This window comes from Drosophila suzukii, chromosome 2L (genome assembly GCF_043229965.1).
Source record: "Drosophila suzukii chromosome 2L, CBGP_Dsuzu_IsoJpt1.0, whole genome shotgun sequence".
NCBI lineage: Eukaryota > Metazoa > Arthropoda > Insecta > Diptera > Drosophilidae > Drosophila > Drosophila suzukii.
In genome coordinates this window covers 24,211,465-24,238,779 of record NC_092080.1, presented here as the reverse complement: position 1 = coordinate 24,238,779, position 27,315 = coordinate 24,211,465, and the positions used below count along the sequence as shown (strand labels likewise).

General features: G+C 41.3%; 2 protein-coding genes across 12 annotated transcripts in view; one reads left to right on the top strand and one right to left on the bottom strand.

The window, feature by feature from the left end:
- Positions 1–5,101: 5,101 nt before the first annotated feature.
- Mcr (macroglobulin complement-related) lies at positions 5,102–14,394 on the bottom strand. Of its 2 annotated transcripts, none has more exons than XM_017077227.4 (7): positions 14,227–14,394; positions 11,098–11,942; positions 7,175–10,919; positions 6,861–7,054; positions 6,628–6,802; positions 6,457–6,562; positions 5,102–6,378 (listed from the first exon to the last, which is right to left on the bottom strand). In XM_017077227.4, exons 2-7 carry the CDS (start codon positions 11,940–11,942, stop codon positions 6,167–6,169), a joined length of 5,277 nt encoding a protein of 1,758 aa, XP_016932716.1. In that variant the 5' UTR covers positions 14,227–14,394; the 3' UTR covers positions 5,102–6,166. The 2 variants fall into 2 exon arrangements, with proteins under 2 accessions (XP_016932716.1, XP_016932715.1); XM_017077226.4 differs by having other exon boundaries at positions 11,098–11,947; positions 14,227–14,393.
- Positions 14,395–16,056: 1,662 nt separating this feature from the next.
- Bsg (immunoglobulin domain-containing protein Bsg) overlaps positions 16,057–27,315 on the top strand; it is a 35,603-nt gene continuing 24,344 nt past the window's right edge. For 4 of the 10 annotated variants that reach the window (XR_010655406.2, XR_010655405.2, XM_017077207.4 and 1 more), the window contains exons 1-2: positions 16,057–16,163; positions 22,628–23,178. Coding sequence is in view for 8 of the 10 variants with exons in the window: in XM_017077207.4 (XP_016932696.3) it covers positions 23,106–23,178 (73 nt within the window). In the remaining 2 variants the exon portion in view is untranslated. Of the gene's footprint in view, positions 16,280–21,711; positions 21,867–22,503; positions 23,179–27,315 lie in introns of those variants that run through there. The other 6 variants (XM_017077212.4, XM_036822313.3, XM_017077210.4 and 3 more) reach the window with 6 other exon arrangements.

The following is a 27,315-nucleotide window of genomic DNA, read 5'->3' as shown; positions in this document are numbered from 1 at the left end:
AGGAGAAGTCACAAGTTGTAAAAAAACAAAAACTACCTTCAAATACTCCCTACATCACTATCCCAATTAAAATAACAGAACACCGAAGCCTTAATTGCACTAAAGGAGTTATTTACTCAAACGATCTACGAGGAATTGACGAGCAAATTATATTAGAGAACCTTAGATCTCAAAAGGTTGATGAAGTTGAAAAAATTTACAAATATACCCCTGGCCAAATAACACAAAAAACTGAAAGAAATGAAACAGGTCTAATTAAACTAACATTCAAACTAACCAACCTCCCAGAACATATATACATTGGATACGAAAGAGTCCAGGTCCGCCCATACATTCCTCCTCCAATGCGCTGCATCACCTGCTCGCGAATGGGACATACCGCAAAGTTTTGCAAAAATTCAGCAATCTGCTCAAACTGTGGCCTTGCAGCTCATGAAAACACAGATCAAGGTATAATATGCTCAAACAAATCCAACTGCACGGAGAAAAAACTACCACTCACTGATCACCACGCCCGCGACAGAAACTGCCCAGTTTTCTTGTCACACAAGGAAGTTCAAGCGATTAAGACCTTAAATAAAGTAGACAACAGGACAGCCTGGTCCATCTACAAAAACCGCCACCACGATGGCTCCCTGTACTCCTCAGCAGCCAAAGCTTCCTCCTCTCAATCTAACCAAATGCAACCACCAAAAACTACAATAACACCTATGCAGCGCAAAACGTCCAATTTTGACCCAGATGAACCCATGTCATCTGGTTCCGAAATACAAGACGCCAATCAGGATCACACAACAAAAAGAAAAGCCAAAATCCTACCTCTAAACATCTCAAAGACGAAAAGACTGCTGAAAAACGATCAAAACTCTGTCAAGACTAGAGCAAAACTTAAAGCCATTTCCTCTTCTGATACAAATCCAACACCAAGCCAAATCTAACAAGGAAGAACGCTATAGTCGAGTACCTCGACTATCAGATACCCGTTACTCAAAGGGAAATGAAGATATGCAAGCAGCAAAGCGAGATTAAAATGCGCCACCTACCGGCGGTAGACAGATTTAAGCGTTATGGGCGTTAGAGTGGGCGTGGCAAATTTATTTTTGGATCAATCGATAGGTATTGACGACACCAATACATTTCAGTTAAAATTTTTTATCTAGCATGCAAATTGTGGGCGTCACAGGTTTTCGCGGTTTGTGGGCGTTTAAGTGGGCGTGGCAAACTTTTTTTTAGGTCAATCGATAGGTATTGATGAGAACAATACATTTCAGTTAAAATTTTCTATCTAGCATCAAAACTGTAGGAGTTACAGTTTTGGGCGGTTTGTGGGCGTTAGTGTGGGCGTGGCAGTCTACTGAAACAAACTTGCGCTGCGTAAGAAGCTCAGGAATCTGTACGCCAAATCTCAATAGCCTAGCTCCCATAGTTTCCGAGATCTCAGCGTTCATCCGGACGGACAGACAGACGGACAGACGGACATGGCTAGATCGACTCGGCTAGTGATCCTGATCAAGAATATATATACTTTATGGGGTCGGAAACGCTTCCTTCTGCCTGTTACATACTTTCCGACGAATCTAGTATACCCTTTTACTCTACGAGTAACGGGTATAATTATTCTTCAAAGTGCATACCAAAGTATTCCGCATACAAAACCTCCAAGATCACACCACAATGTCCCCTGGTGGAATAAAAAACTGGAAAATTTAAAAAGGGAAAAAATCAAGGCCTGGAGGACCTTCAATAGAGATATGTCGACAAGTAATCTAATTAACTACAAAAAACTGAACGCCCAATACAGAAGAGAAATAAGATCGAGAAAAGCAGACAGCCTCTTTGAGCTCACATCCAAAATAACGCCGCAATCCAAGCCGGAAACAATTTGGAACAAAATAAGAAAGCTCTGCGGACTCCACAAAGCCACAAATATCCATGCTATTAAAGACAACCATAGTAACAATCTGCTTACTTGCCCGGAACAAATTGCCGACACATTTGCAAAATTTTGGGCTCTTCGCTCCACAAGCTTCATCGAAGAAAAACAAAAATTACTCACACTCAACCAAGGAAACACCACACACAGAACAGCACTATTTATGGAACAAGATATAAACTTTCTAGAATTCTCAACCGCCCTGAACAGCCTAAAAGGTCAAACACCAGGACAGGACAAAATAAATTATCCAATGATCCAACACGTCGCAAACCCGGTCAAAATGAGAATCATAAATTTCTTCAATAGCATCCTAAAGTCACACATTCCTCAAACCTACAAATCTAGCATAATTATCCCAATACACAAACCAGGTACGGACAAAACTTTAACAGAATCCTACAGACCTATTTCCCTCAACCCCTGCTTGTCAAAAACACTATATAAAATAATATCGAAACGGCTATGGTGGTTTGCAACATCCAACAAACTACTAAATAGCCGACTCGGATTTAAAAAAGGGAAATCTGCTATGGACTGTCTGCTTTACGCAGACGCTCTTATCAACAGAGCCCTCAACGAAAAGAGACACCTCTCAATCATATCACTAGACTTTGCCAAAGCCTTTGAAAAAATAGGGCTACACACAATCATTAACCAACTCTCGGCATGGGGCTGTGGTCCAATTATAACCACCTACGAGTCACATTTTATGTCTAATAGGAAAATCCGAGTTAGAGCCAACAATACCACGTCAACGGTACAACCATTACACAACGGCATACCGCAAGGATCCCCACTCTCGGTTATACTTTTTCTTATCGCATTCAACAGCCTCTCCGATATTATAGACAATCACAAAAACCTCTCCCACACAGCATACGCCGATGACTTTAACATATTTATCAATTTAAAACGAGACAAAAATGTGTCGATCAACTTGAACACTCTATTTAACGAAATTAACGCCTGGTGCCAAAAATCAGGAGCAACGCTCTCTGTTTCAAAATGCAAGCACATTCATATATGCAGGAAGAGAGCCTGCTCATGCCAGGTATCAACACAAGAAACGACCATCAAAACGGTTACGGAACTGTCATTATTAGGAATACATTATATATAAATTTAAGCCCCACATTAAGAAACTACAAAAATCAATAGACAAGTCCCTAAACATAATAAAATGCTTATCCAGCGGAAAATACAATAGCCACCCACATACCTTAATCGAAATCGTAAAAAGCCTATGCATTTCCAAGATAGATTACGCCCTTTCTATATACGGCACGTCAAAGAAATCTACTATAAAACCAATCAGAACCCTACTAAATTCCGCACTGCGAACATCATTGGGAGCCTTTTGCTCTACGCCAACAAATAACCTCTACCTTGAAGCAAACATCCAATCAATAGAAAATAGAACCGAATACCTAAAAGCAAAATCAATCCACACTATCCTTCAGGCCAAAGACACCCCGCTCAACCAAATCATACATAGGATCTCCAAAAACAAAAATAAAAAATACAGAAACTCTACCATCAACCAATGCATTAATAGCTGCCAACACCTTGATATCCCAACCCAAGCTCCTCAGAAGACCAAGTCAATAAAACCACCCTGGCTTATGGACGAAAGCTTAGTAGACATACAATTAAGCTGTGCAAAAAAATCTACTACCAACAAACATGTTTACCTAAAAAAGTTCCTGGACATCAAAGACAACCTTTTAAAGAAGAAATTTTCCTTCCTGTATACTGATGGCTCCAAAAACAAAGAAATAATAGGTCTAGCAGTCACCACAGAAGAAGAAATTGTCAAGCAAGCTGTCCTACCAATCTACTCCTCTGTATACACAGCAGAGGCAATCGCAATTCTGGAAGCTGTTAGAATAGCCGAGAAGAAAAGAGGTAAAACCTGCGTTTGCTCCGATTCCCTGTCAACCTTGGAAGCTGTCCTTAATTGTAACAACATGTCATTTTACACTACATCGATCCGAGACCTAATCATAAAACTCGCCCCAAAAATCATGTTGCTATGGGTCCCTTGTCACATTGGGATCAAAGGAAATGAAGGAAAGAAGCAACAGATCACCCCTTATTTCCATCCCAAATCTAAACCGCACGGACATTAACAAACTGTTAAAAACGAATATACTTAAAAATAATACAAACCTACAACAGAAAGCATCTCCTTGGTACCAAGCCATTAACCCAGAGATGATAAGCATCAACGAATACGCCAAAAACGCACAACTTTGCAGCTTGCCAAGGAAAGAAATTACTAAAATCATCAGGCTTCGACTAGGACACACAAAACTGACACACGATTACCGATTCTCCCAGCCAATAAACAGCCAATGCCGATTCTGCACCACAGACGCCATCTCGATCTCACATATCCTTAACGACTGCACCGCATTTCAAACACATAGACCTAGTAACTCAAATACAAAACTATCTGATCTCTTAATTAACCCTTCATATGAAAATCTTGAACAAATCCTCAACTTTCTCAAAACAGCTAACCTACTTCAACTCATTTAAATTGTCAATCTCCTTCTCTTCCCATTCATATGTAAATTTCTAGTTATTAAGTAAACATGTAATTACAATTTAGTCCGGCCGAAAGTCTCAGCAACTATGGCCGATTCCTCCCTGTACCTTAAGTTTTAAACTTTTGCCAACAGAGTACAATAAATAAATAAAAATCGGACTACTATATCATAACATGAATCTTATTAGGGATTTTCAATTCTGCGGCTATATATAGTAGTCGTCTTCGCACACTCTCCTAGAGCGCTGCGTCACTACGTGGACTGCCGACCAGTGAAAGCTCCCAAAGAAAAGACCGGAAAACTAATGTCAAAATAATTCAAAAACCGCTATATTATGTAAAACATATACCAGTAAATTGAAATGGTACATTATCTTAACATTTGTGTAATCATTATTTAGTTTTCTAAAAATCGGAAAGCTCTGTATAGAATATACAATGCTCCCATGGGAACGACCTGCTAGGGTACAGAAACTTCGGCTAGCCGAAGCTAGCTTCCTTTCTCATTTTAATTTCTTTTGGTTTAAAAGAATTTTAAATATAGTAAAATCTGCTTTTCTAATCCATTACTTCCTCCGAATTCAAGTATTGGTTAGCCAAGAAGATACAACCCGTAAGGCATTATATTCATTTATTTTCAGGTTTGTTTATTACAAAAGAAAACACAAGTTACTTTATAGAGAGATTCGATTCTTATGGTACGGAAGGGAACGACTTTTCAAATTGTGTACAGACGAAAATATTTCCATGTTCCTCGCCTATTTAGTTTCATGTACATGGCTATGTGAGATTTGTTAATATAATTTAAAATCTAATTATGGTCGATGTGGAGGGAATATACGTATAAAACTTATAGGCTATGCAGATTCATTGGTTGCATAAATTAATTGGACGGTTTCTTCAACGTTTTTCGCTTGGTTCGTTTAAAGGGAGGGAACGACTTTTCAAATTGTTTACAGACGAAAATATTTCCTTCTTCCTCGCCTATTTAGTTTCATGTACATGGATAGCCATGTGAGAATTGTTAATACAATCTAGAATCTATTTGTGGTCCTTGTGAGGGTAATATACGTATCAAACTTACAAACTATGCAGATTCATTATTTGCATAAATTAATTGGACGGTTTCTTTAACGCATTTCGCTTGATTCGTTTAAAAGTACTCAAGTGTTTGGTAATACAAATTAGATAAATTTTCATTTGATATGCATGCAATCTTTTGTTAAGATACATTTGCTAATGATTTCTAAAATCTATTAAAGGCATTTTGTGAAAGACACATTGATTGATTTTTCATTCCGCACTTGGAGCCCGCTCTATGATAAGGCATAGCACGGTTCGTTACGACTTACGAGATACATTAGGTGGCTAAATGTAGTCTGCTTGGTGTGTAGCAGAAGATTCTTTGTTCAGCAATAAAAATAAAGATTAATTTATGCTTAACTGCCGTTTTGTACATTCAATTCTACAGCGGGTCCATGGAGTACTACAGAGAAAAAAAACTAAAAATTAAACCAAAATGTTAACCAGCATTTTTGGACGGAATGCAATTTCGTTGGCAAACAGAAGACTACAACTCAAAACAAAAAACTAAAAAGTAAACACATAAATGAACAATAACACTAAAAATCTTAGCAAAGTGTTTCGAGGGTGACTTTGTGGATTTCTTTCATTCTTCCCTATGTGAGCAGTTGCATCATGTTTAAGACCAGGTGCGTGCGACTCCGCAGCAGGTAGACGAATACGCTGAAGAAGAGCAGGGACATGGACATGGAGGCACGCCAGCCCATGTTGTAGATGGAGCAGTAAGGACACTGAGAGCTGCCGCACACCTCGCAAATATTTAGCAAATAAGTGGGCAGGGCATCGAATATCGATTCGTTGAAGCGTTCTGTAATTGAACAAATTTATTTTCGTTGACAGTTATTAAATGAGTTTGCTTTGCTTATTTTTAAAAGATTCCACTTACCGGGTGCATAGTAGTCGTAAACGCGCACCGGCAGATAACGAGACATATTGGCCACTGGATACCAGCGTTCTATGGTAAAGTTCACACAGATATCCTCACGATCGAGCTATTGAAAGAGTCGAAATTAAAAATAAGCTTTTGATTTTCCCTGACATTTTCAATTGCTCTTACATAGTCGAAGTAGAAGACAACCTTGCGTTCCAGATATCGAGCCCTTCTCAAATTCCTAACGCGATTGCTAAGCACATAACTGTCCAGTTTTTGCTGTTGTATCCAGTAGCCAGTTGGTATGGCCACGTCCAAAACAGCCATGCCCGAGCGCTCAGACTCGTTTTGGTTAATCCACCTAAGATATACACACTTTTTAAACTGATCTTATATTTTTAACGCTTTTTAGGACTCACTTTTGACAAGTAACGTAGGAGATGTGCGACTGATTTCTGCCGTGGAAGATTGCCTTAGTGTGAAGCCCAAAGGCTGGCACCGGTGGTTTGGTCTGGAACTTCTCAATGTCGACATTGTACTGCACGTGCATTTGCAAGATGGCATAACCAGCACCCTTGGCTTGGACTTTGATGGTTCCCCAGGCGTCTGGAATCTGAAAAAGATAGGGGATAAAACATTAATAGGACGAATTAACAGTTAAGTATTGGATACTGAAAGTTTTGATTGTTAAATAATATTTATATGAACTAGTTCTACAATCAATGTCCCTCACCTCGATACTCTGCAGTTTCGCCAAATTCGTGTCATCGATGAAAAGGGTTTGCGTTTTGCCGCCCTGCGACGAGGCCTCGATCTCCACGGTCAGCGAGGACACCTCACGCAGCCTCGAGCGTACCGTGTACTCCACAAGAGCCTTAAGTGCTGCACTGGTATCCTGAGTGGAGGCCCATCCGCCGTCGTTTAAGCGCTGCGAGTTAAGCCATCTTACAATGGGATCCACAAAGAACTCACGACGTGCCACATAAACCAATAGGGCGTAGGCGGTGGTTTCTATGTTCAGGGAATCATATTCGTACGGCAGCCGGGGCAGGGAGAACCACTTTTGGTTCTCAAGTTTTCGCGGGGGTTGCGGAATTTCTTGATTACCCCAGTACATAAAATCGCCGATAGTCCTGGCCTGGCGACGCAAAATGGAGAATACTTCTTCGGCAATCGGGGAGTTGCAAAGTTGAAGTGCGTAGGCTGTAATGGCTACATCAAATGGCTGTGCTTGGTGTTTCAGGAAGTCCATATTCCTCTCTATGTAAGCCACAGCTCGCTGGGTGGCCAATGCAACTCGAGATCCCAGAACGCCAGAGATATCTTTCACGGTGGCCAAAGTAATCAGGACATGGGAGGTAAGCGTGATGTTTTTGTCAAAGTTGGTGCGATTCATTTTCCTGTCCGGCAGCCAAGTAACCTCGTAGAACGATCCCTGTGGCGTCTGGTGCTGGAGAAGCCAACGCATGTTCTTCTCAATAATGGTGGCATCGATCCAAATGAAGTTCTCCCACTCGTAGAAGCTGGCCTCTTGGAACACTCTTAGGCAGTAGCTGGTTAACCAAACGGACGAATCTGAGTTGTTCCAATCGGAGCGGAATAGGGAGAAACTGCCATCTGGCCGCATAAAACTCAACTGCCGCTGATAACCAATGTTCATGTGGTAGAAGGCATTCTTCTCCAGCGTTTTGTTGCGCTGATTAATCAATCGCATGTACATAATTGTGTAGAGATTGGCTGCGAAACTGAAGGCATTTTGCTCGCCCGATTCCATGGGTAAATAAAGCAGGGAGCTGGCATTGACGGGCATGGTGGGGAAAATAGGACCGACCACATCGCCCACTACGGATATCCTAGCCTTGTTTGAGCCGTACACAAAGTAACGGTCAACTTGATATGGAATCTCTGGCGTCTGGGTTACATTTACATGCATATACTCCAAGACGTAGGCGCGGTTGGAGAGATCCAGGAGCACGGATTGATGACGATACTGTGGCAGGCCGTCTGACTCGACATGCAATGTTCTGGTAATAGTATCTGTGCCTAGCAAAGTTGCCACGTGCAGTGTTACATCCACATTGCCCAGACGCTGCGGCACTACTGGTACATAAACCACAGTAGTGCCTTGGGCCTCCAAGTAGATAAAGAACTGGTGCTCACCAAAGCTGGTTCTAGGATTATACGACCTTACAATGCCATCCTCCTCCACGTGCACGAACTTGTAGTCTGGACTTCCGTGCAGCACCACAATGGCCTCGATAGGAGTAGTCATGTAGTTGAACACTGTGACACGGATGCCAACCTGTTCGCCCTGTCGACAAGCCTCGGGCATTTCCACGTTAATGAAGAAGGGTTGAACTCCAACGTACTCCAAAGCCTTGTTAATCATTCCAAAGCCCTTGGACGGACTCACGCTGAAAGCACTTACCATCCAGTAGGCGGGACGATCGGGAACCTCCACATTAAAGATGTATCGACCATGTGGTCCAATGTTCACATCCTTCCAGAGCCACACGTTCTCATAATGGCGTAGTACGCGATTGAATCTGTACTTTCTGTAACTTAACAGTTCTGTGTCATTTCTCACATGGCAATTGATCTCATCTGTTCCATCATCACAATCAAACAATCCATCGCACTGCTTCTCGAGGCGATAGCAACGTCCACTCAAGCATTCTCCGAAGCCTAAAGTGCGATTGCAGGTGTCCTGCCTCCTAGGCACATAGCCATCCGTAAAAACGATCAATCCACTGTACTCAAATGTGCGATTCGCATCAACACCAAAGGATGATGCGGGGAAGTAAACCAACTCATCGGGATTGCCCTCGTGGGAGTACCAAATGTGCTTATAGGTTCCGTTGGTCTGCTCGTCGAAGTTGGACATCTTGGTAATGATCTTAGCGTATGTGAGTTCATTACCCGCCTGCATCGTGTAGAAGGCACTGTCGATGCCAGAGAGTCCCACATAGGATCCAGGTTCTCCAAAGATAGCCACCTCAACCTTTTCTCCAGTTCTCGCCTTGCGATTGTTGATGTACACGGTGAAGTTATTCCGGGAGATGCCGTTTACGGGGAACGTGAGGGAATCTGCCACAACCTGACCCTGCTGGTTAATCTTCCACACCACCATGGTGGCTACAGGAGCCATTTCAGAACTAAGAACCACAGCTATAGTTTTGATACCCTCTGTGATGGTCTCTCGGTCATTCACAAGAATAACACCCTTCGACATAATAAGGTAGTTGAACTCCTCCAGGTAAAAATTCGTGCGAATGTGGAAGATTATGTACTCCCCAACTACTGGTTTTTCTGTGCTGGTTGTTACCTTAATGTGCTGATTTCTGGGAGAATAATGGGTCACCAGAAGAAGCTCAGTTTGAATGCGTTCGCCTCGCGGATCCACAAAGTTCGCCTGCAACCGCATGTTTTGTATGCCGTTCAAGAAATCCCTTGCTTGAGGACGGTCGTCCAGGTTCAGATCATTCCTAATATCAATCTTTACCTCCCAGATGCCGTCGCTTTGCTGAGACATTGGCAACCGCTGCGCTGGCCAATCCCTCCTTCCGCCGCTGCGGCTCTCCACAAAGCCTGAGACCTCCATCAAACCTTGGCGCAATAAATTCGGATCAATTGGGGAACCATCATGGTACTCTACGGCCAGATAAGTGGTAAATGGCATGGCGGGCTTAAAAACCTGAGGGGACTCGCCTAGGAAAACCACTTTTAAACTGGAGTTATACACTCTGGCAACGGAGTAACCACTGATGATCTCATCGTAGAACTTCTCACCAACAGTGGCCGTGATCAGCACCTCTGAGTTGGCCAGATTGGGCACCAGGAGCTCTAGCTCCCTTAAAGGCCACTTGAAGTCAAAGGTTCCGTTAAAGTATCGCAAGAAGGGCAGGGTCTTCCGGTATGTTCCACTCCACGCCTCGTAGCTATCCTGATATTCGGGTTTTCTCACCCAGAAAGGCCACTCCTCATCAAATTGGTAGTGTCGCTCCACGACATATTGATTCCTATACAGGATGTCTTGGGAAAGATCCGATCCATCCTGGGACAACTGCCCGGGCACACTGTACTGAACTTGTGGATTCTGGTTAGGATTATTGTAGCGCCATCGCTCGTTGTACAGATTAGTCTGCTCCAAAGGTGATCGGCCCAGTCGATACTTCTCATTGAGAACTTGGTTGCTAAAATACCCAATTGGCCGAATCGTAGCCTTGATTGTGAGATTACCTCTTACTGGTAAACCACTTGTGAAGTTTGCCATCACCCTTCCGTAGATAAACGGATCTGTGGTAAAGAAGTAGGCCGGCATAGTAACATTTACTTCGAAGCGGGTCTGGTAGTATTCCTCCACTGTGAAGTGACTCTCCTCCTGCTGACCCTGGGCAATCACCCGGATGGTCCATTCGCCAAAGGTGGGTTGATCAGACAGCTTATACTCCAGCGAAACGGAACCCAAGTTGGACTGACTGAATATATAAAAATGGGGGATTATGCATTTGAATAGAAAATTGGAAAATTCTAAGAAATTTGAACTTTTGCCTTTAAAGCTTAATCAATTGTCACAAATATGTTTCACATTTAATTTAAGAAATTGATTTAAAATTGTCCAACTAGTATTCTTCGTAAGCTGTAGGTTGTACTTACCGCGAAAGCCAACGCTTTAAAATATGTCTATTTGGATCCAACATGTACACATCTACAGGATTGTCAAATCCCTTGAGTTCGGTAGTGATGGGAATGGTCCTGAATCTCACAGTCTCGCCTTGCATGTAAAGAGGCTTGTCGGTCTGCACAAAGATCGTCATGGAACGCTGCGAGAAGTCTAGCCTAGTTTCGTTGAGGAAGGCCAGGCCACCAAACACATTTTGGTAGAAACCCTCTACTCTCAACTTATAGTTTCCAGTCACACTGGTGGGTGGGATTCTCATGAGCAATGTCTCAGGCACGCCCTCCTTTACATCCTTGGAGTCGCCGCTGATTTGGACACCATCGCAGGCTATGCTGGCATGGACAGTTATCGGGTATTGCGCTTGAAGAATGGACACGGACACTTGGTAGATGAGACCAGGTCTGACCATTCGAGAGGCCACAATGAAGTAGGTGGGCTCCCTCGAGTGTAGCGACTCTAGAAAAGTGGCCTTGATATTATAGGAGGACTTTCCACGAGTCAAACTCGGTTCTTCGTTTTCCATATAGCCTCCTCCCACTCGTTTTCCGTACTCATCTTGCCCGGCAAGATCGTTGAAGCTTCCGGAATCGGTTCTATAGGGCGGGCGATCGTTGGGATTCGTTTGTCCATTATTTAGATTAGTGTTGCCATATTGATTCGTCTGGGGATTGTTGCCCCACTGCTGGTTTGGCAGGAGCGGTTGCTGGGGATTTTGCTGATTCTGGTTGGGGTTGTAGTAGGTGTCGCTCTGACCGACCGCCGGCTGCAGTGCATCCAAAACGGCGGCTACCACGAGCAGGGCGCGCAGCAAGTGCCACATCTTTCCTGAGGAGAAGTCAAAAGTGAATGAATTTGAATGCTGAGTATAACTGCATCTCCTATATACTATAAATAGGGAGCTATGATTTGGGTGTTCTGGTTGTTGGTGATGCCTGTCTAGTAGGGTGTTTCAATATTTGGGGGCCATTAAAAACGCTATTTGACTATGTATTTTTAAAGGATATCAAATCGAAACACGATTCTTCACCAGTGGGAACTTTTTAAGCCTCTTTGTAGTTTTATAAAATTGTAATTTAATTACTAAATAATATCATAATAATTTGTTACGTAACAGGTTTAATACTTGGTACAGAATTCTAACAGAAATAAGTCAAAATTTATAAATTTGACGATATTGACTGTCTAACTAAACTTCTTTAAAAATTAAGTTTATAAAGCCTATGTACATATAGTATATTTCTGAGACACCCTACTGCCTAAATCATGGGCCGCATCTCATGTTCGAGGATTGTTGTTGGTTGGTTGATTTCCGCGTGCTGCGAACAAGTCGATAATGAGGGCGCCGACATCGGTATTAATAGACTATATGCTCGATCTTGCAGGAGCAATGAACGTATCTTTACAGAGATCTTCTGAAGGGGCATGCGGCACTATAAAAAGTATGTCAAACATAAAGTAAATGTCATTCAAGTGGGCGCGCAATTAGTCTTAGACGGAAATATGTGTGCCACGCAGGGATTTGAGGCATTCAAGATGCCCATCCAATGCGTTTTTAATGCGTCCGTAATTTATTGCTGATTAGAAAGAGATTATAAATCAGTGGTTCACAAAACGACTTTGATCACAAATTGTTCATCCATCCAGTCAAATGGTTATGATCATTTAACCACGAACAATTCCAAATACATTTTCATTATTGGTTAAATTTTTTTTATTAATGTCTTCCTATTAGTATTTATAAGCAGAACTATTATTTTTTATATTTTTTTTATTTAAAATAAAAAAGTATATTATTAAGACGAAATAATAATAACATTTACTTTTATATGTTCCGTAATATTCTAATATGTAGTGCAAAATGCGGTGGTGGAATGTTTGCAACATTAAAATATGCGCATAATTTAAGGACTACGCCTTATCAGCACTCGATCAGCCGGGAGACAGGGAATGCATCATTCGAGCAAGGACCTCGAAAACTTCCCTACCATGGCATTAACTCCTTAGGTTAGGTAAAAAGTCAAAACCTTGTGGCAACCATACAAAAGGGACTCAGCCAGGAGAACAATAAGGCACCGACTTCTACCGCAACATAGAAAGCGAGGAAGGTGAAATGAAACTGCAGAACGGAGGGAGTGTGTCTGCATTTGAAATGCATTTACCGGCGAGGAACGGAAAGGACGGGAAAGGTAACACTCTGGAACCGAACGCACACGCAAATAAAACGGCCGCTACCTGACCATAGACATACATAGGTGTCTATAGCGAGATACTCTGTGCACTGAAGCAGCAGAAGTTACTGGCCTATAGGGGTCTCTACTCTCGGCAGTGAAAACAAATACCGAACTCGTAATAATTTCAACAACGCGACTTGTAATCCACCCTTCACACACACCTGCACAGAAAAAAGAAAGAGTCACAAAAGTACTCACATTTTTAAAAAATTGTTTGATCACACCAAGTTGTACAACTTAGCTTGTAAAAATAACAACGTAATTATTTTTTAAAATTCATTTTCTAATTTATAATTAATTATTCCGATATATAATATTTTGGGTTATTATTTAATATATTACATATCACTTAAAACTTCCAATTGTCTGTCTATGTCAAATTTTCACTTATTTCTTTCTGTGTAACAGGGCACACCACCACAAGCACAGTAAGTAAAGTGGGCTTTAATTAGCCGAGAAGACCCATTCAAAATAAGTTGAGAGGGCAAAAGTGCAATTGAAACGGCGGGGAGGACATTTGGGCGGTCAAAGGAGCAACTGTTGGCGAAATTCGAGAGCCTAAAAACAAAAAACTAAAGAAGACGCCGGAATGCAATTAGGCAGCAGGTGGCTAAAACACCAGCTTCATATTTCCTTTAGGCAGGAAAAAAGGTGCCAACAAGGATCTCACTAGCTGTAATCAAGATGTATTTGAGTACAAAAGAAACAGGTAAAAGTTTAAGCCAATATTACAAGCACTGGCTCGATTTTCGGTCAACGCCCATGTGCCAACAACAACACAATAACACTGGCTTAGGCGTTTTGAAGACAGCCCAACACACAAATTGGGCGGGTCGCCAAGTGGAACAGCACCGAAAACGCTCCTTCACTCACCTCGGTATCAAAATCGATCTGCTCTAGCTGCTCAGCAGGCCACACGCATTGTATTAATCAACAGAAAGGTAAATAAAACTAACTTGGGAACTCAAAGATTCGAAAAACTTAAACAACACAAAACCAACAGCAATCCACACCCGCTTTGATGACTGATGCAGTGTGACCGTGCGAGGAGCGTGGGAACATCCATCCACACGTGCGATAGTTCTATCGCGCTGTTATTATTTTGAATGCGCCCTCTGTCGTTCCTGTTAACTAACAGAGCCCAATTGGTAGCCGTTGGCGTATGCGCAGTCTTAGGGCCGCCACACTGCACAAATCTGCTATCGAATCAAAGAGAAAGATCAATTTTAGAGTTGGCGGTTTTCTAACTAGCCCTTCAGTCCACACTAACTTTACCCGCTGTAAGGCGATGTTCTTGAAAACTATTGGAGATTTTTAAAAAAATAGTTCCGGACAATGTTGTTTTTAAGCGCCACATCTAGCTACATACTCGACTTTTTGGTACATGCCCTTTGACAGACCAAATTAAATTTGATCATTTCTTTTGTATAAGATGGATTGGAGGTTAGCACACTGTTAATCCTTTTTCTCAAAAAGTATCGGAGTTTTAATAATGACACTTTTGTGACAAGTTCTTAAAGAAATGTCCTTTAAGCTGTTGAATTAAACATTCTGGTACATTTTTTCTTAGCATTTATGTTTTTTTATGTTTTGTTTAAGTTTAATAAGCGAGAAAATAAACTCAAAGGACTTATACTCTATATTTTACCGTTCCTTAATCGACGCTTATTTGACGCACATCGAAAAATACCAGACCCCACGCGTGTCTAAAAAACTAAATGTATATGTCGCAATGTGGCCTGTGTGACGTCTAGTTATGGAGTTATAATCATATCTTTTTACATATAGAAGTAGTGGTGCAATGGTGCTACGACCAAAATTGGATCATCCACGCGATAATGATACGAATATACACGCTATGGAACTTACACGCCTATAGAAGCCAGAGAGTCCTCCAGCTCCGCTTAAGCTGCCAGCTCCGGTGGTGGTGGTGTCCGGAGTCCTAATGGAGAGGTCGTCGGAGATCGTATTACTGGTGGTTCTGCTAAAAAGATACTTCTATTAGTACAACGCAACCAAATTCTTTTGGCCAGATCTTACTTTCTTAGCGAGGACGCGCCCGGCAGGATGTCCATGTAGAGATCGAAGTTCCACTCGGCATGTTCCTTCCCACTGGTATTCTCTAGTGGATCTCCTCCAGCACTTCAACTATTCTGCGAATTTGCCCCTTTTGTGGAATAGCTTCCTGTCGGTGAAATCCCACAATAAAGGGCATAAACTTGGATTTTACGTCCTATTTCATCTGCCCTGACCTCCTGCATCCGATTTTGGGGCTTTCCATCCATTTTTAATTTTTAGTTTCCACATCGCCTTTGTACGAACACCGCCAAAGATTTATTTTCTTATACTTTGGGCCGCGGCTAAGTTTCTAAAAAAATTCACTCGCCAAATCTGGTATTTTTTCTGGTATTTCCTTAGCTCATCTGAGTACCGCGCTGAAAAACAGACCCGACGAAAAGCGTTAGCCGCGTATCTGCCTCTCGCTCACTCCTATGGTTAGCTCGCGGTTTTCGTCGATCTGAGTACTAGGCTTTACCATCGAACGGTATTTTATTGAACGTCTTCAACCTTGGAGAGAAAGGGATAAGGCGATTTACATGGATTTTTCAAAAGATTGTACGTTCCACAGTAGTGTTGGAAAAAGGCGCAGCACTGCCTTTCTGGTATATATCGTCAAATATTTTTCCTGCCATTTGGTCATACCGCCGCCTCAGTTGTATGTGTGTGTGTATTGTATGCATGTGATGTAAGGTCATTCGCGTGAAAATATCAGCGAGGAAAAAATCGAATTTTTGTGTTTTGTGTGCTAGGTAAATGGAAAAAAGAGTGGAAAGTCGATCGGTTTAAGGCCCAGCCCGTGTGCCAGCGGTGAAAGTGTGTGCCCGTCCCGGCATTGTTCGTGTGAAAAGTCGCCGAGAAGTCAAAGGTGCTGGGTTGCCCAACGCAAAAATTATGACGAAAAGCACACCAGTACAAGTACCAGTACCTCTCTTTCACACACACGCAGCAGAAGCATAGCGGAGGAGCTGGAGAGCGAGAGCTAGAACCTAGAGTTGTCAACGCTTTGCGAGGAATTTCGTCATTGAGCGGTGTACATGTGTACGAATGTGTTGTGTGTGTGTGGTGCGTGCCCCGCTCGCTGTGTGTGTGTGCGAGAGTGCGTGCGTGTGTATTGGTAGTTTGTTCTCTTCATTGGTAGTAAAACACAAAAGAAAAATCATCGGGGAAAAATGTGAAAAATGTACATAATTCGTAACCCAGTCTGCGGCAAGTGCTCGCCAGCCATTGCCCGAAAATCGTGCTGAGATGAAACACCGCGCACCGATTGAAAAACTATTACATAAATAGTGCAAAGTGTAAATGTTATTGAAGGCAAAAAGGCAGAGCAGCGTATGAAAAAAGCGCCGCGCACGCTGTCGTCATCGCTGCTAAAAAGAAGAAAGCAAAAAGAGAAAGATAAAGAGACCCCTTCCCAAAAAACAAAAAAAAAAACAACATGAATTACGAAAAACCCCAACGCGTTACTATTACTGTGCCGAAAAGTGTTTAAACCAATCTCTGTGTGTGTGGGTGCTTGCCCAGCTCTTTTGTACATATATGTACTCCAGTGTGATGTATGATGTAGATTACTATACATTCCATGAACGTTTGGTTAATGCTGTAAATAAACTAATAACATTTAATGCGTGCGAGTGTGTGGGTGTGGGGAGAACGGCCTGCGCCTGTGTGAGTGACCTCGTGTGCGTGTTTCGCGTGCTCCGCTGGTGTTGGTGTATCTGTCAGTGTGTGCGAGTGTATGAGTGCGGCGGCAAGGAGTGTCATGCGTATATTTTTCCTCCCACAATCCCCTTTTTCCGACCTCCACTTCCCCCTTCCCCCTTTTCCAACACTGACCCACTGGCAAGGCCTATCCAACCTACCAGCAACAACAAAAACAATGAGCAGGCGGCAGCAGCTCCTTTGCCCCAACGAGTTTTATCTTGTTTTGCCGTTTTAATCATATGCGGGCGCAGAGAAAGGAGAAAAGCAGCGAGAAAGGGAGATAGAGAGAAGAGGAGAGGAGAGGAGACAATCACGTCATCCAGCCTGCCATGACACACCAACATCAACATCAGTGATACAGTGATGGCTCTCGGCTAATGAACAGCGGCTCAAAATAGCTCAACTCACTCTTAATTGCAGTTTCCCCGGTACTTTCTGCCAACTCAAATTCAGTTGCATACTTTGCGGATCACGAGCACAGTGGGGTACGAGACAGTGACGTAGGTAGGGGGTTTAAGTGTTCAATAAAAAAATTTATTTTATCAAAATAAGATAAATTCCTTCAACAAAATCTTGGATATGCTAATGCTAAGCTGAGCTATTTTATCAGGACCTATACCCTTTTTTGCCTTTTAATATATTTAACATATTCATTTCCGTATTCGGAAACATTTTCATAGCATACATCGCGGAGACCAACTGCAGTACATAACGATTTTCTATTTCATTTCAAAAAGTAAGCTAGGTCAAGAAGAACTTAAAGGCAACAATGAAATTATCATCAATTCGAATTTTATTGAATTTCACTTAAGTATCAATTGAGTAATAGCAGACTAAAATTTTAATTCGAAACTTAAAAGAATTGTATACGTGATTATTCAATCAAAGAAAATCAGAGCTGAATTTTCATTTCATCCGAAGTCTGTTGACTTAAAATTATCTTTACCTTACCTTTTTTCACAGAGGTTTGAGCTATAGAAGTTTTTACAATTGACCAAAATTAGAACCCAGATTTCGACTCAAAGCCTGTCTTTACTGTAATCGCCATCAATGACAACACCGACACACACACACACACACACTCATTTGAATGAACTTTATTGACCAAGTGAGGAAGAGGAAGAAGCCAAGTTCCACCTCGAGCGCGTGAATTCGATTGTGATGATGGAGTTCAGTCATATTTTTCTAAGCCTTTTCATTAAGGCAATTAAATTGGCACCTCTCCCCTCACAAAATGCCTTCTGCTCTTATTATTTAAGTTATACTTTTTTCGGGCATCCAAGTTCGATTTTGGCCTCAGCTCAAAGCAGCATCGTCTGTGTGAGTGTGCCGCTTGAGAGCGGGTGTGAGTGTGTGTGTGGGGGCAGGGGGAGGGGTCGCCTGAGTGAGTGTGCGAGAGAGCAAATAAACTGAGTCATGGCTGACGATGACGTTATGCTGCTGCTCTTTTCTGCTCTATTATATTCCGCTGCCTAACTTGCGGTTAGGGCAATTTGTCTCCAAAGTGTTTATGCTCAAAGTTTGCCAATAAAACGCGAAAGAAGGAACAAAACTTTGGCACAAATGCCCGCACACAACTACCATGGCATTTAGCATTCGATTGACCTCGAGGCCAGCAGCAAATCGATAGCATTGTTTTTTGTTTCTCCTCCGAATCGATAGCATGCCGCACAACCACTACCCCCTCCGCCCCAAAAAATACGGATACGTAAACTAGTTTGTGTAGGATCCATCATAAATCTCACTTTAGTTGTACTTAACTTGAAACTATAAGAAAATAGTCAAATGTGTAGCCAAAGACTCACGATGAAATCACTTTTATAATCTCCCAATCCCATTGGCGGGTTGAATTCCCTTTTTCTAGTAAAATTTAAATAATTTCAGGATGTAAGTTATCCTCTCGGATTCCCACGTCGTTTGAAAAATGAAAACAGATGGTATCAAATTTAGTTAATATGATACATGAAATTTAATATATTTTTGTCCGTGACTTGGAATAAGCAAAGCAAATGGTCCCATTCTGAATATTTATGACTAGAAATTCTTTGAATTCTTTTAATTTTTGAAAAATTTAATTTTGAATTTTAAATTTAAAATTAAGTGTGTTAATTTTTAGGTAACGGCATAGAAAACTATTAACACACATAAGGTAATTAGTTTATTTCATCGATCACATTATCGCAAGAAAGTTTTTTTTCCGCGAGTCCGTCAAATAAGTGTTATCAGTTCGCAAGAGCTTGGGAAAATCTACGCCATTGTCGTCATAGAAATTGACTTTTAGAACGATGTTTCCTTAACTGTAGTCTAGATAAGAAACATGAGGTAATGAAAACAGTGTAGCTAAGAAAATAATGAGTTTTATTAATTTATTCCCCAAAGTGTCGCATGTTTGTACTGAGCTTTGTCTTCTGCTTGCAGTGCGAATTTTGTACTATTAGTGTAGCAAACACCTCATCAAATACTATATACCCTTGATCGTTACGCTCAGCGGGTAATGCAAACAGCTGATTTCATATTTGTTCTCGCAAATTTGTAAAAATAAATACGGCTGACCAATAATAAATGCGACGAGACGACCCCCCGCCCACTGCCGCCGATCCCCCGATCCACCACCCATGCCGAATTAGCAAAGTTCCCTGCCCGAAAAGATGGATATACATTCATGTGCGAACCGCACAGAACCGCCCGAAACCAGTGCGGCAGTGCGAGCGGGACGGCGATGGACCAGAGCGGTCAGTTTGGACGGTCTGGGTCTTTGGGACTCTGTGACTGGGCCGCGGACATCTGACGTCGTTGTCGACCATGCTTCGCTATAATATAGTATTATATCATGTGGCTAGGGTGTTGGTCGTGCTGGTGGTGGTGGGACGGACGGTAGCCCCGTGTTTGTTCAAAGTACTGCATTGGGGCTTTATCTTAATGCGATATAATGAGTCTGATTCGTGACACGTTACGGAAACGGGTCTACTGATGTTCCATCTGCTGATGCCCGCACGTCGTGTGGCGGTAAACAAAATGCGAGCGCGCTGTGATTTAGCTGTGTCAGTTTGACGGTTTTATTGCCAGAATTTTGAACATTTATTTTCACTAGTTTTCGTTGTATCTTCCTGTACCTCACAATTATTTTAAAAAAATGTTTAGTGTTTATAGGAAAAAGTTTATAGGAAGAATGATTAAAAAAATATTATTCTCGGAGTTAAAAAATATATTTTTTTAAGAAGGGGATCGGGGGTATCTTTTCCAGTTGCAAATTTTTTTGTTAAGAAATATTTTAAAAAAAAGTTGCTCTAGAACCCTTCTAATTCAAGTCCTGGCTAAGCCACAGAAGCAGTTTGTTCATGAGATATTTAAGGAACCTTGCAAATATATATAAGGCTTGTGAGTTTAAAACATGTCAGCACTGGTGTATGATTCTTCCCATCTTATCTTTACTGCTTAGTCAGCGATTGCCCTCCCGCACTGATAAGGATGGAAATAGTAGTTCTGTCGGCGGATCCGCAATACGAAATTCTAGAAATAATAGATCTCAGGTCTGCTGCTGTTATCAGCATTTATGCGGACGTCAAGCAGTGAGGCCAGCGGAATGTTATTTTTCTTCGATCATCAACTAATTGTCCGTAATTACTCTCAAACAGTGTCACTTGGGCAAATGAATGAAAATGACGTTGCCTGCGGGTATTCATTGTTCGGTAGCAGTATCATTTTTCTTTTCGTTTTTCTAGGGTGATTTAAACGTTTAAGGGATTAACACTTAGGAAAAATAGTTGTATTTTTTATTTATTAAAACAAACTTACTTAAGTTAAAAATCTGTATGCAAAAGAAGCCACTAAGATCATTAGCAACTAGTAAAATCAATTATCCCTTTAGTCTTATTTTTTTTATCATTATATCAAACAGGTTTATTTCTATCAGCAGAATGAGCATATATTAGTTGTACTTGCTGTTTAGCCATATAATGTAGCCTACATTTTGTCTCATTTATATATATTATCACAACTTGCTGAAAGCCTTGCAATTGGCCTGTTCATAACAGCAGAAAGCGGGGAGCAGAAATAGTCATTTTTTGGAATCGACTTTAAAAGAGTCATGCAATCATTCTTAAAAAAAGCGACTTCCTACAATTTTAAATTAGGGATTAGGGATTCGGGTATAAAATAAATTCTAGTATACTTTTGGGAACTTGTACTCTACTAACCTCTTTTTTGACATTTTGAAGCTCAAGTTCGGAGTGGGAGTGCCGCAAAAGTCTCTAGCGGTTTTAATCCACTTTAAAGAGAGGATACACATAGTTTTAGTCTTGCAACATGTTGTGGTACGTTATTGGATAGCTTTTTGTGTGTTTTCAATTCTCAATAGATTTCTGAATAAAAATTAGTGTAGGGTATTGAAACCTTGAGGAGTACGGTGGGATTGATATTCTCGTTCGCCATTTTGTGAAGCACTCGTAATCGGCCTGGTCAAGATAACGGCCGGACTATTAAGATAAGCTGACGAGTGTACTATATCTAAGGGAACCCAAATCACTGTGCGTCGACGTCGCTGCCGCAGCGCCGCCGGCAGCGGCAGAGACGCCCGCTGCGGCGAAGGCGGCTACTCTCGGCCGTTGGTCATGTGTGCGGTTCAGTCTGCTCGCTGAATTCGCCGCGGTCGCTCCGTTCGCTCTGCTCTGTTCGCCTCGTTTTGGCCCGTTCGCCAAATTTCGTTCGCCTTTTGTGTTCCCGTTGCGCAATAACAACAACAACTAGTACAAGTACGACCACTACCTTGCAAGATTAGCAACAACAACAACAACTGCAACAACAGCAGCACTGGCCATTGGCTAAAAAGCAGCTAGAAATTGTTGCGTTGCCCGTGTAAAACATAATTATTTGCTCTCAGTCTCGAGAGCCCCTGTACCTCTCTCTCCCTCTCTCTCTGCCGCTCTCTTGCTGGCCGTGTCTAGCCAGAAAAGTAGTATTTTCGTCGTTAACGTGCCATAATTTCTTTTTCTTTTTTGCCAGCAAAGAAATAGAATTTTTGGACTGGGACAAGTTTGAAGCGCGTATGTGTGTGTCTGTAAGAGCTTTTCCGAATGTGCGTGAAATAAAGCTGAGAAAGTTATCGTTAAATTAGCAGGAAGCAATCCTTCCACCCCCCACCCCTCGAGAAAACAGCACGTGTTGAACAGCAATAAAAATAATTTAAACTTTAAAAAGAAAAACAAATTTGAAAAACATATTTGGTTGAATGTTAAATGTTGTTAGTCGGCTCTCGTTTTGATTTTGGTTTTTGAATCCTTGATTCCGCTCCTCCCCCACTTTTACCTTCTGAATTTGAATGCACTCTCCTCACTCTCTCTTCCTTTCTTCTTTCGCTGACTTTTCATATTTATTTGTTTTTGCAAAAAGCATAAAATTAAAACCGACCCGAATGACAACAAAAAGAAGAACGAGAAGCGCACGAAAAGTTTACCTTCAAACGAAAATAAATGCAAAATGAGAAATTTTTTTAACGTTTTATTTGCGAAAATAGCTTAATGAATTAAGAACGAAATAGAAAAGCTGGAAGTGGAAGAGCCAAAGAAAGGAAAGCTGGTCTAAATATTAAATAGAAAATTCGCATTCAAGCAAAGCACCAAAAGGAAGATCCAAAACAAACCAACCACAACAACATCAACTGCATCAACTAATATCAAATTAAACAACTGAGCCTAATAACGTATACATTTAAAGATCTATTTATAAATAATTATTTACCATAATGATTTAGTAAGTTAAGCTTAAAGTACAAAAAAGAAAAGTAAAGAAAAGAAACACCACAACCTACAACAACCAACCAACACAAATAATTAATCAATCATTAAACGGAGTAAACTCACAAATCTAAAATAAATGCAAATGACAAGGAAATAACGAAAACGACAGCAACAACAAGTCACCAACAACCATAACAACACACATCGGCAGCATAATTAATAACAACCAGCAACAACAACGGATCAATACCAAAGATGGAGGCAAAATTCTTGGCTAGCGCTCTTTCATTCCTCTCGATATTTTTAGCGATTTCTGGTCAATCACTTGGTAAGTACCACCCCAACCACCCCACAGACAACCCTACAATAAGCATAATGATAAACAAAGAAGTCCCTTTTAACCTATAAGTTGTCCCCATAACACCCCTTCGCCAATGGGTATGGGTATACATAAATACACCTACGTAGCACCCGAGGATAAAGGAATAACAAAATACAGGCTTGCATATACAGAAAACGTATGGGTAAACTGCAGCTGTGATAGCAGAAATTGCAAAACAGAACACAACCGAACCGAACAAAGCAAAACAAAGCGGGAAAAAACGAAGGGGAATAAATAAAAACAGCAGATTGTTTGTGGCTTACTATAACACCCAATAACCTTATCCCACGCCCCCTAATTGCCCCGCCGCCCACAACAAAGTACACCCACATATGCATGCATGTTCGTTTGGGCCAGGGGGTTCACCCACCCGACCTTTTCCCTTTCCAAATTCACCTTGCTCCCAGGCACTAGCCACAAAAACGGAAGCAACCATACTAATAAGAGGTGACAGGAATCGATGGTAGGGCTATCGAACGTGTCAAAAAACTGGATCACATTAGAAATACAAAGGTTCTATTAGGAAATACTCTGAGTAATTGTCCGGGATATATTATAAAATGCAATATAAAATAAAGTATTGGTTTCTAATTAACAAAACTGGTTATTCCGTAGCCCCTAAGAAAGGTGTTCATAAAAAAGATCACTGGGTTCTCCAAGCATAAACATTAGGGTGGTCCAAAAATATTGAAACCTAATGTATTTGAAGACCAAACATTTTTTGTGTAATTTAAGCTTTGTCCCAAAATCTTAAAGTTCTATGAAAAGGAGATAAAAATAGAACAAAAATACCATTTTTTTATATAGTCAAATAACTCTTCAAGGTTATGTGATCCCGTTCAAGATCCTTCTACCTGTTACATACTTTCCGACTTTACTTCACGAGTAAAGAGTTTAAAATTAACAAAGATAAAGATATTTTTCTTTTTGTGCATAAGGGGGGTAGCTTTTTTCAAACGACGCTTTCGAAGCCAAGATTTAATTTAAAAAATATTAGAGAACGGGTTGTGGGACACATTTCTGTAGCGGCAGAAAATCCATTATCCTATTACATATCTTTTACACTTTTGAAAAGAGAACTTTTACCACAAAATGGACAATCACATTTCTTCTTTGCCGGGCTTTGTGAATTCTGATTTTGTATTGCAGAGCACCCACCCACCCATTTTCTCCCTTTGGACAAGGTCTCTCCTGCATTCTACTGTTTTGGCCTTTGGTTAAGCGGACTTCGATATTTTTGTATGGCATTTTAGTTCATATTGTTGGGCTGGCTGGTTGGACTTGGGATTGGATTGCTGTGCTGCTATATCGACATTGTTGCCTATGTTTTCCCTTTGCCGCTTCTTCTACCTACGTTTTCCGCAGCTTTTCCCTTGCGCGCGACCGCATTCATTTGATTTTCAATTTTCCACACAATTGAGAGAACAGCAGCGAATGTCGAGTGGAAAAGCAGGGGAGAAGAAGAGTATCAAGTTCATTTCGTTTTTAGTCAGGGCAATCTTTAAGACTTTTTGTTTAGCTTTGAGGCTATTTTACATGCGGTCCAATAATTACGGGCTCTGTTTCTTGGCCCGCTTGTTTATATTAACTTCGGCCGACCCGAAGCGAATCGGACTGAAACGAAACGATTTACGGATTTACCGATACCTACCCGATACGTTCCCGATACGTACCCGATACGAACCGGCAGCGGCTGCATTTTGTTTACATTTGGAACTGAGCAACCCACCTTCCACTGGGTTTATCTGTGATGCCCGGGCAGGCGGTTCCATCTATTTATTATTCTATGCATACTATCCATTTACCTATTCTACTCTGTTCCATCCACCCATCCACCCATCCAACCGGCTGAATGTCTCACTGTCTGGCTCACTACCAAAACCTACGTATGTTCATGAATTTTGATTTTTTTGCCGTTCTGTTCGGCTGCTTTTGTTTTGTTTCGTACATTATTTAGCCCCATGCAGCTATTTTCACATTCAAGGTGTATTAATTGAGTTTTTTTGCCGTTCATATGCTGGCATTTATTCATAGTTGATTGGGGGTATTCGGGACAGGGCGTATATAATTTAAGGTTATATGCACGTCTTTATTAGGTTCTGTGATTGATTTATTCAACTACTTATTCATGTGAGCAAATTGGGGAGTGCTTAGTAGTTTAAAGCTAATTATGGAGATCAGATAAATGTGTCAAGTGAAATTATTGAAGAGTTTAAAATAAGTTATGCCTATTAGAATAGTTGTATGTATGTGTATACCCACTTCTTTAATTGGAAATTACTTAGTTTTAATTAGCCCTATTTGTATATATATATTCTCTTTAGCGTACCACATTTTCAATGATTTTTCAAATTGTTTACGTAAATAAGCATCCGAAATTAAAGAAATTTTTCTGGCACGCATTGAAGAAAAACCCGCCTGGAAAAAAAGAAAAACGGTCCCTCTAGGGAGGTATTGTGGGTGGCGGGGCGAAAGTTGTACATATGTTTGCACTACATGAATCACTTTGTGTTCTGGGGGCGGGGGAGTGGCAGCCGAAAGCCAGAAAGCCAATATGAAGAAGCATTCCTTTGTCTCCCCGCTGAATTCCCCACACCACTTCAAAGCAATTTTCAGCTAGTGGCGGAAAAACCACGTGTTGTCCAGGTGTTTATGCTGCGGACGAATGTGCGAAGAGCCGAAAAATAATGCTGGTTTTCCCTCGCCCTGCCCCGAAGCTTGAGGATTTTCCCCAGGTCTTGTCACATATAGGTTCTTTTCCTTTTTTTGGCGAAACATCCGAGCAGGTGGAATGCCTTGGCAAGTGCTTTCATTTCGGCTGTTGACTGCGCACATTTGGCTAACCAGTTTCATTTTGCCATGTTTATTTAATGACATTTTCATTACATTAATAAATGTCAAATATTTAAATTTCGGCTCACCCAGCAAAAGGAAGCTAAAGCAAACAAGGAGCGTAAAACGAAACCGATGCACAGTGGTTGAAAAGAGGTTAGGAAGGCGTAAAAACGTTATGGAACTTCTCAGGTCTTAAAATGCTAGAAAATTAAACTTTATATTGAGCAATTAATACAGATAATATGGCTTTAAGCGAAAAATAATTGGGGTCTTTAACGTGCCACCTTATGAATGTCAAACGGAATATGTTTGATAAGAAATACAATATTTTGTTGAGGAATTATAATTAATATTTATATATTTGGTGAACGTAAAATATATTTAGTCTTATCGAAAAATGTGTCTTAAAAAAACATAGAATTATATTACTTTAGTGGATTCAATGCGAACATTTGGTATCTTACAAAGAGAAATCGGAATTACTACAACTTGAAATGGACAAATCAATTTCTATATCTCAAGCAGACACTTTTTGGGGTATAAATCATACCCCCTGCCCAAAATCTCAAGAGGATTTCGCTTTAACTCCTTGAACTGCTAACAATAATTCAATGTTGTCCTCCTCTCCTTTGCCTTCGCTGCATTTGCTATAAAAATACATTACAAAAGGCACAGATTGTCTTGGGGTATCTGCATTTTGCATTGAATCCGAGATGATTTGTGCGATATGAGAGGGGGGGGTGGAGGTGTGGGCAGAGGGCCAGGCCATGGGTGCTTTGCCTCTTTTGCGAAAACATTATTTTTATTAAGACAATAAACATGAAATGTAATTTCCCTTTCAATGTCATCCTTGCCTGGCGTTGGCTTCAGTTTAGTTCGGTTGAGTTTGGTTGGGGTTGGGTTGGGTTCGGGTTCTGTGGGTTCCTTTTCAGGACCGCCCGCACACATTGGGAAAGGCGTCATGGTGAAAGAAAGGCTTGGCTGGCAGTTTCTGTGTTCTATAGAGCCATGGTGCTATAGTGCTTCGGTGTGGGCGTGGCATTGGCTTGCACTTCCCCGCCAACTCCCCCCACTTCTGATTGCACATTGTCTGGAATTCTGCGATTGCAGTGGAGAACCTCTGCCTCCGTCTCTTTCCGACTGGCCGTGGCACATTGCTCGTTCCCTTTCTTTCCTTTTTCTGCTGCTTCTGCCTGTTCTTCTGACTCTTGTTCTTGCCGTTCTTCAACAGAGGTTGCCTTGTGTTTC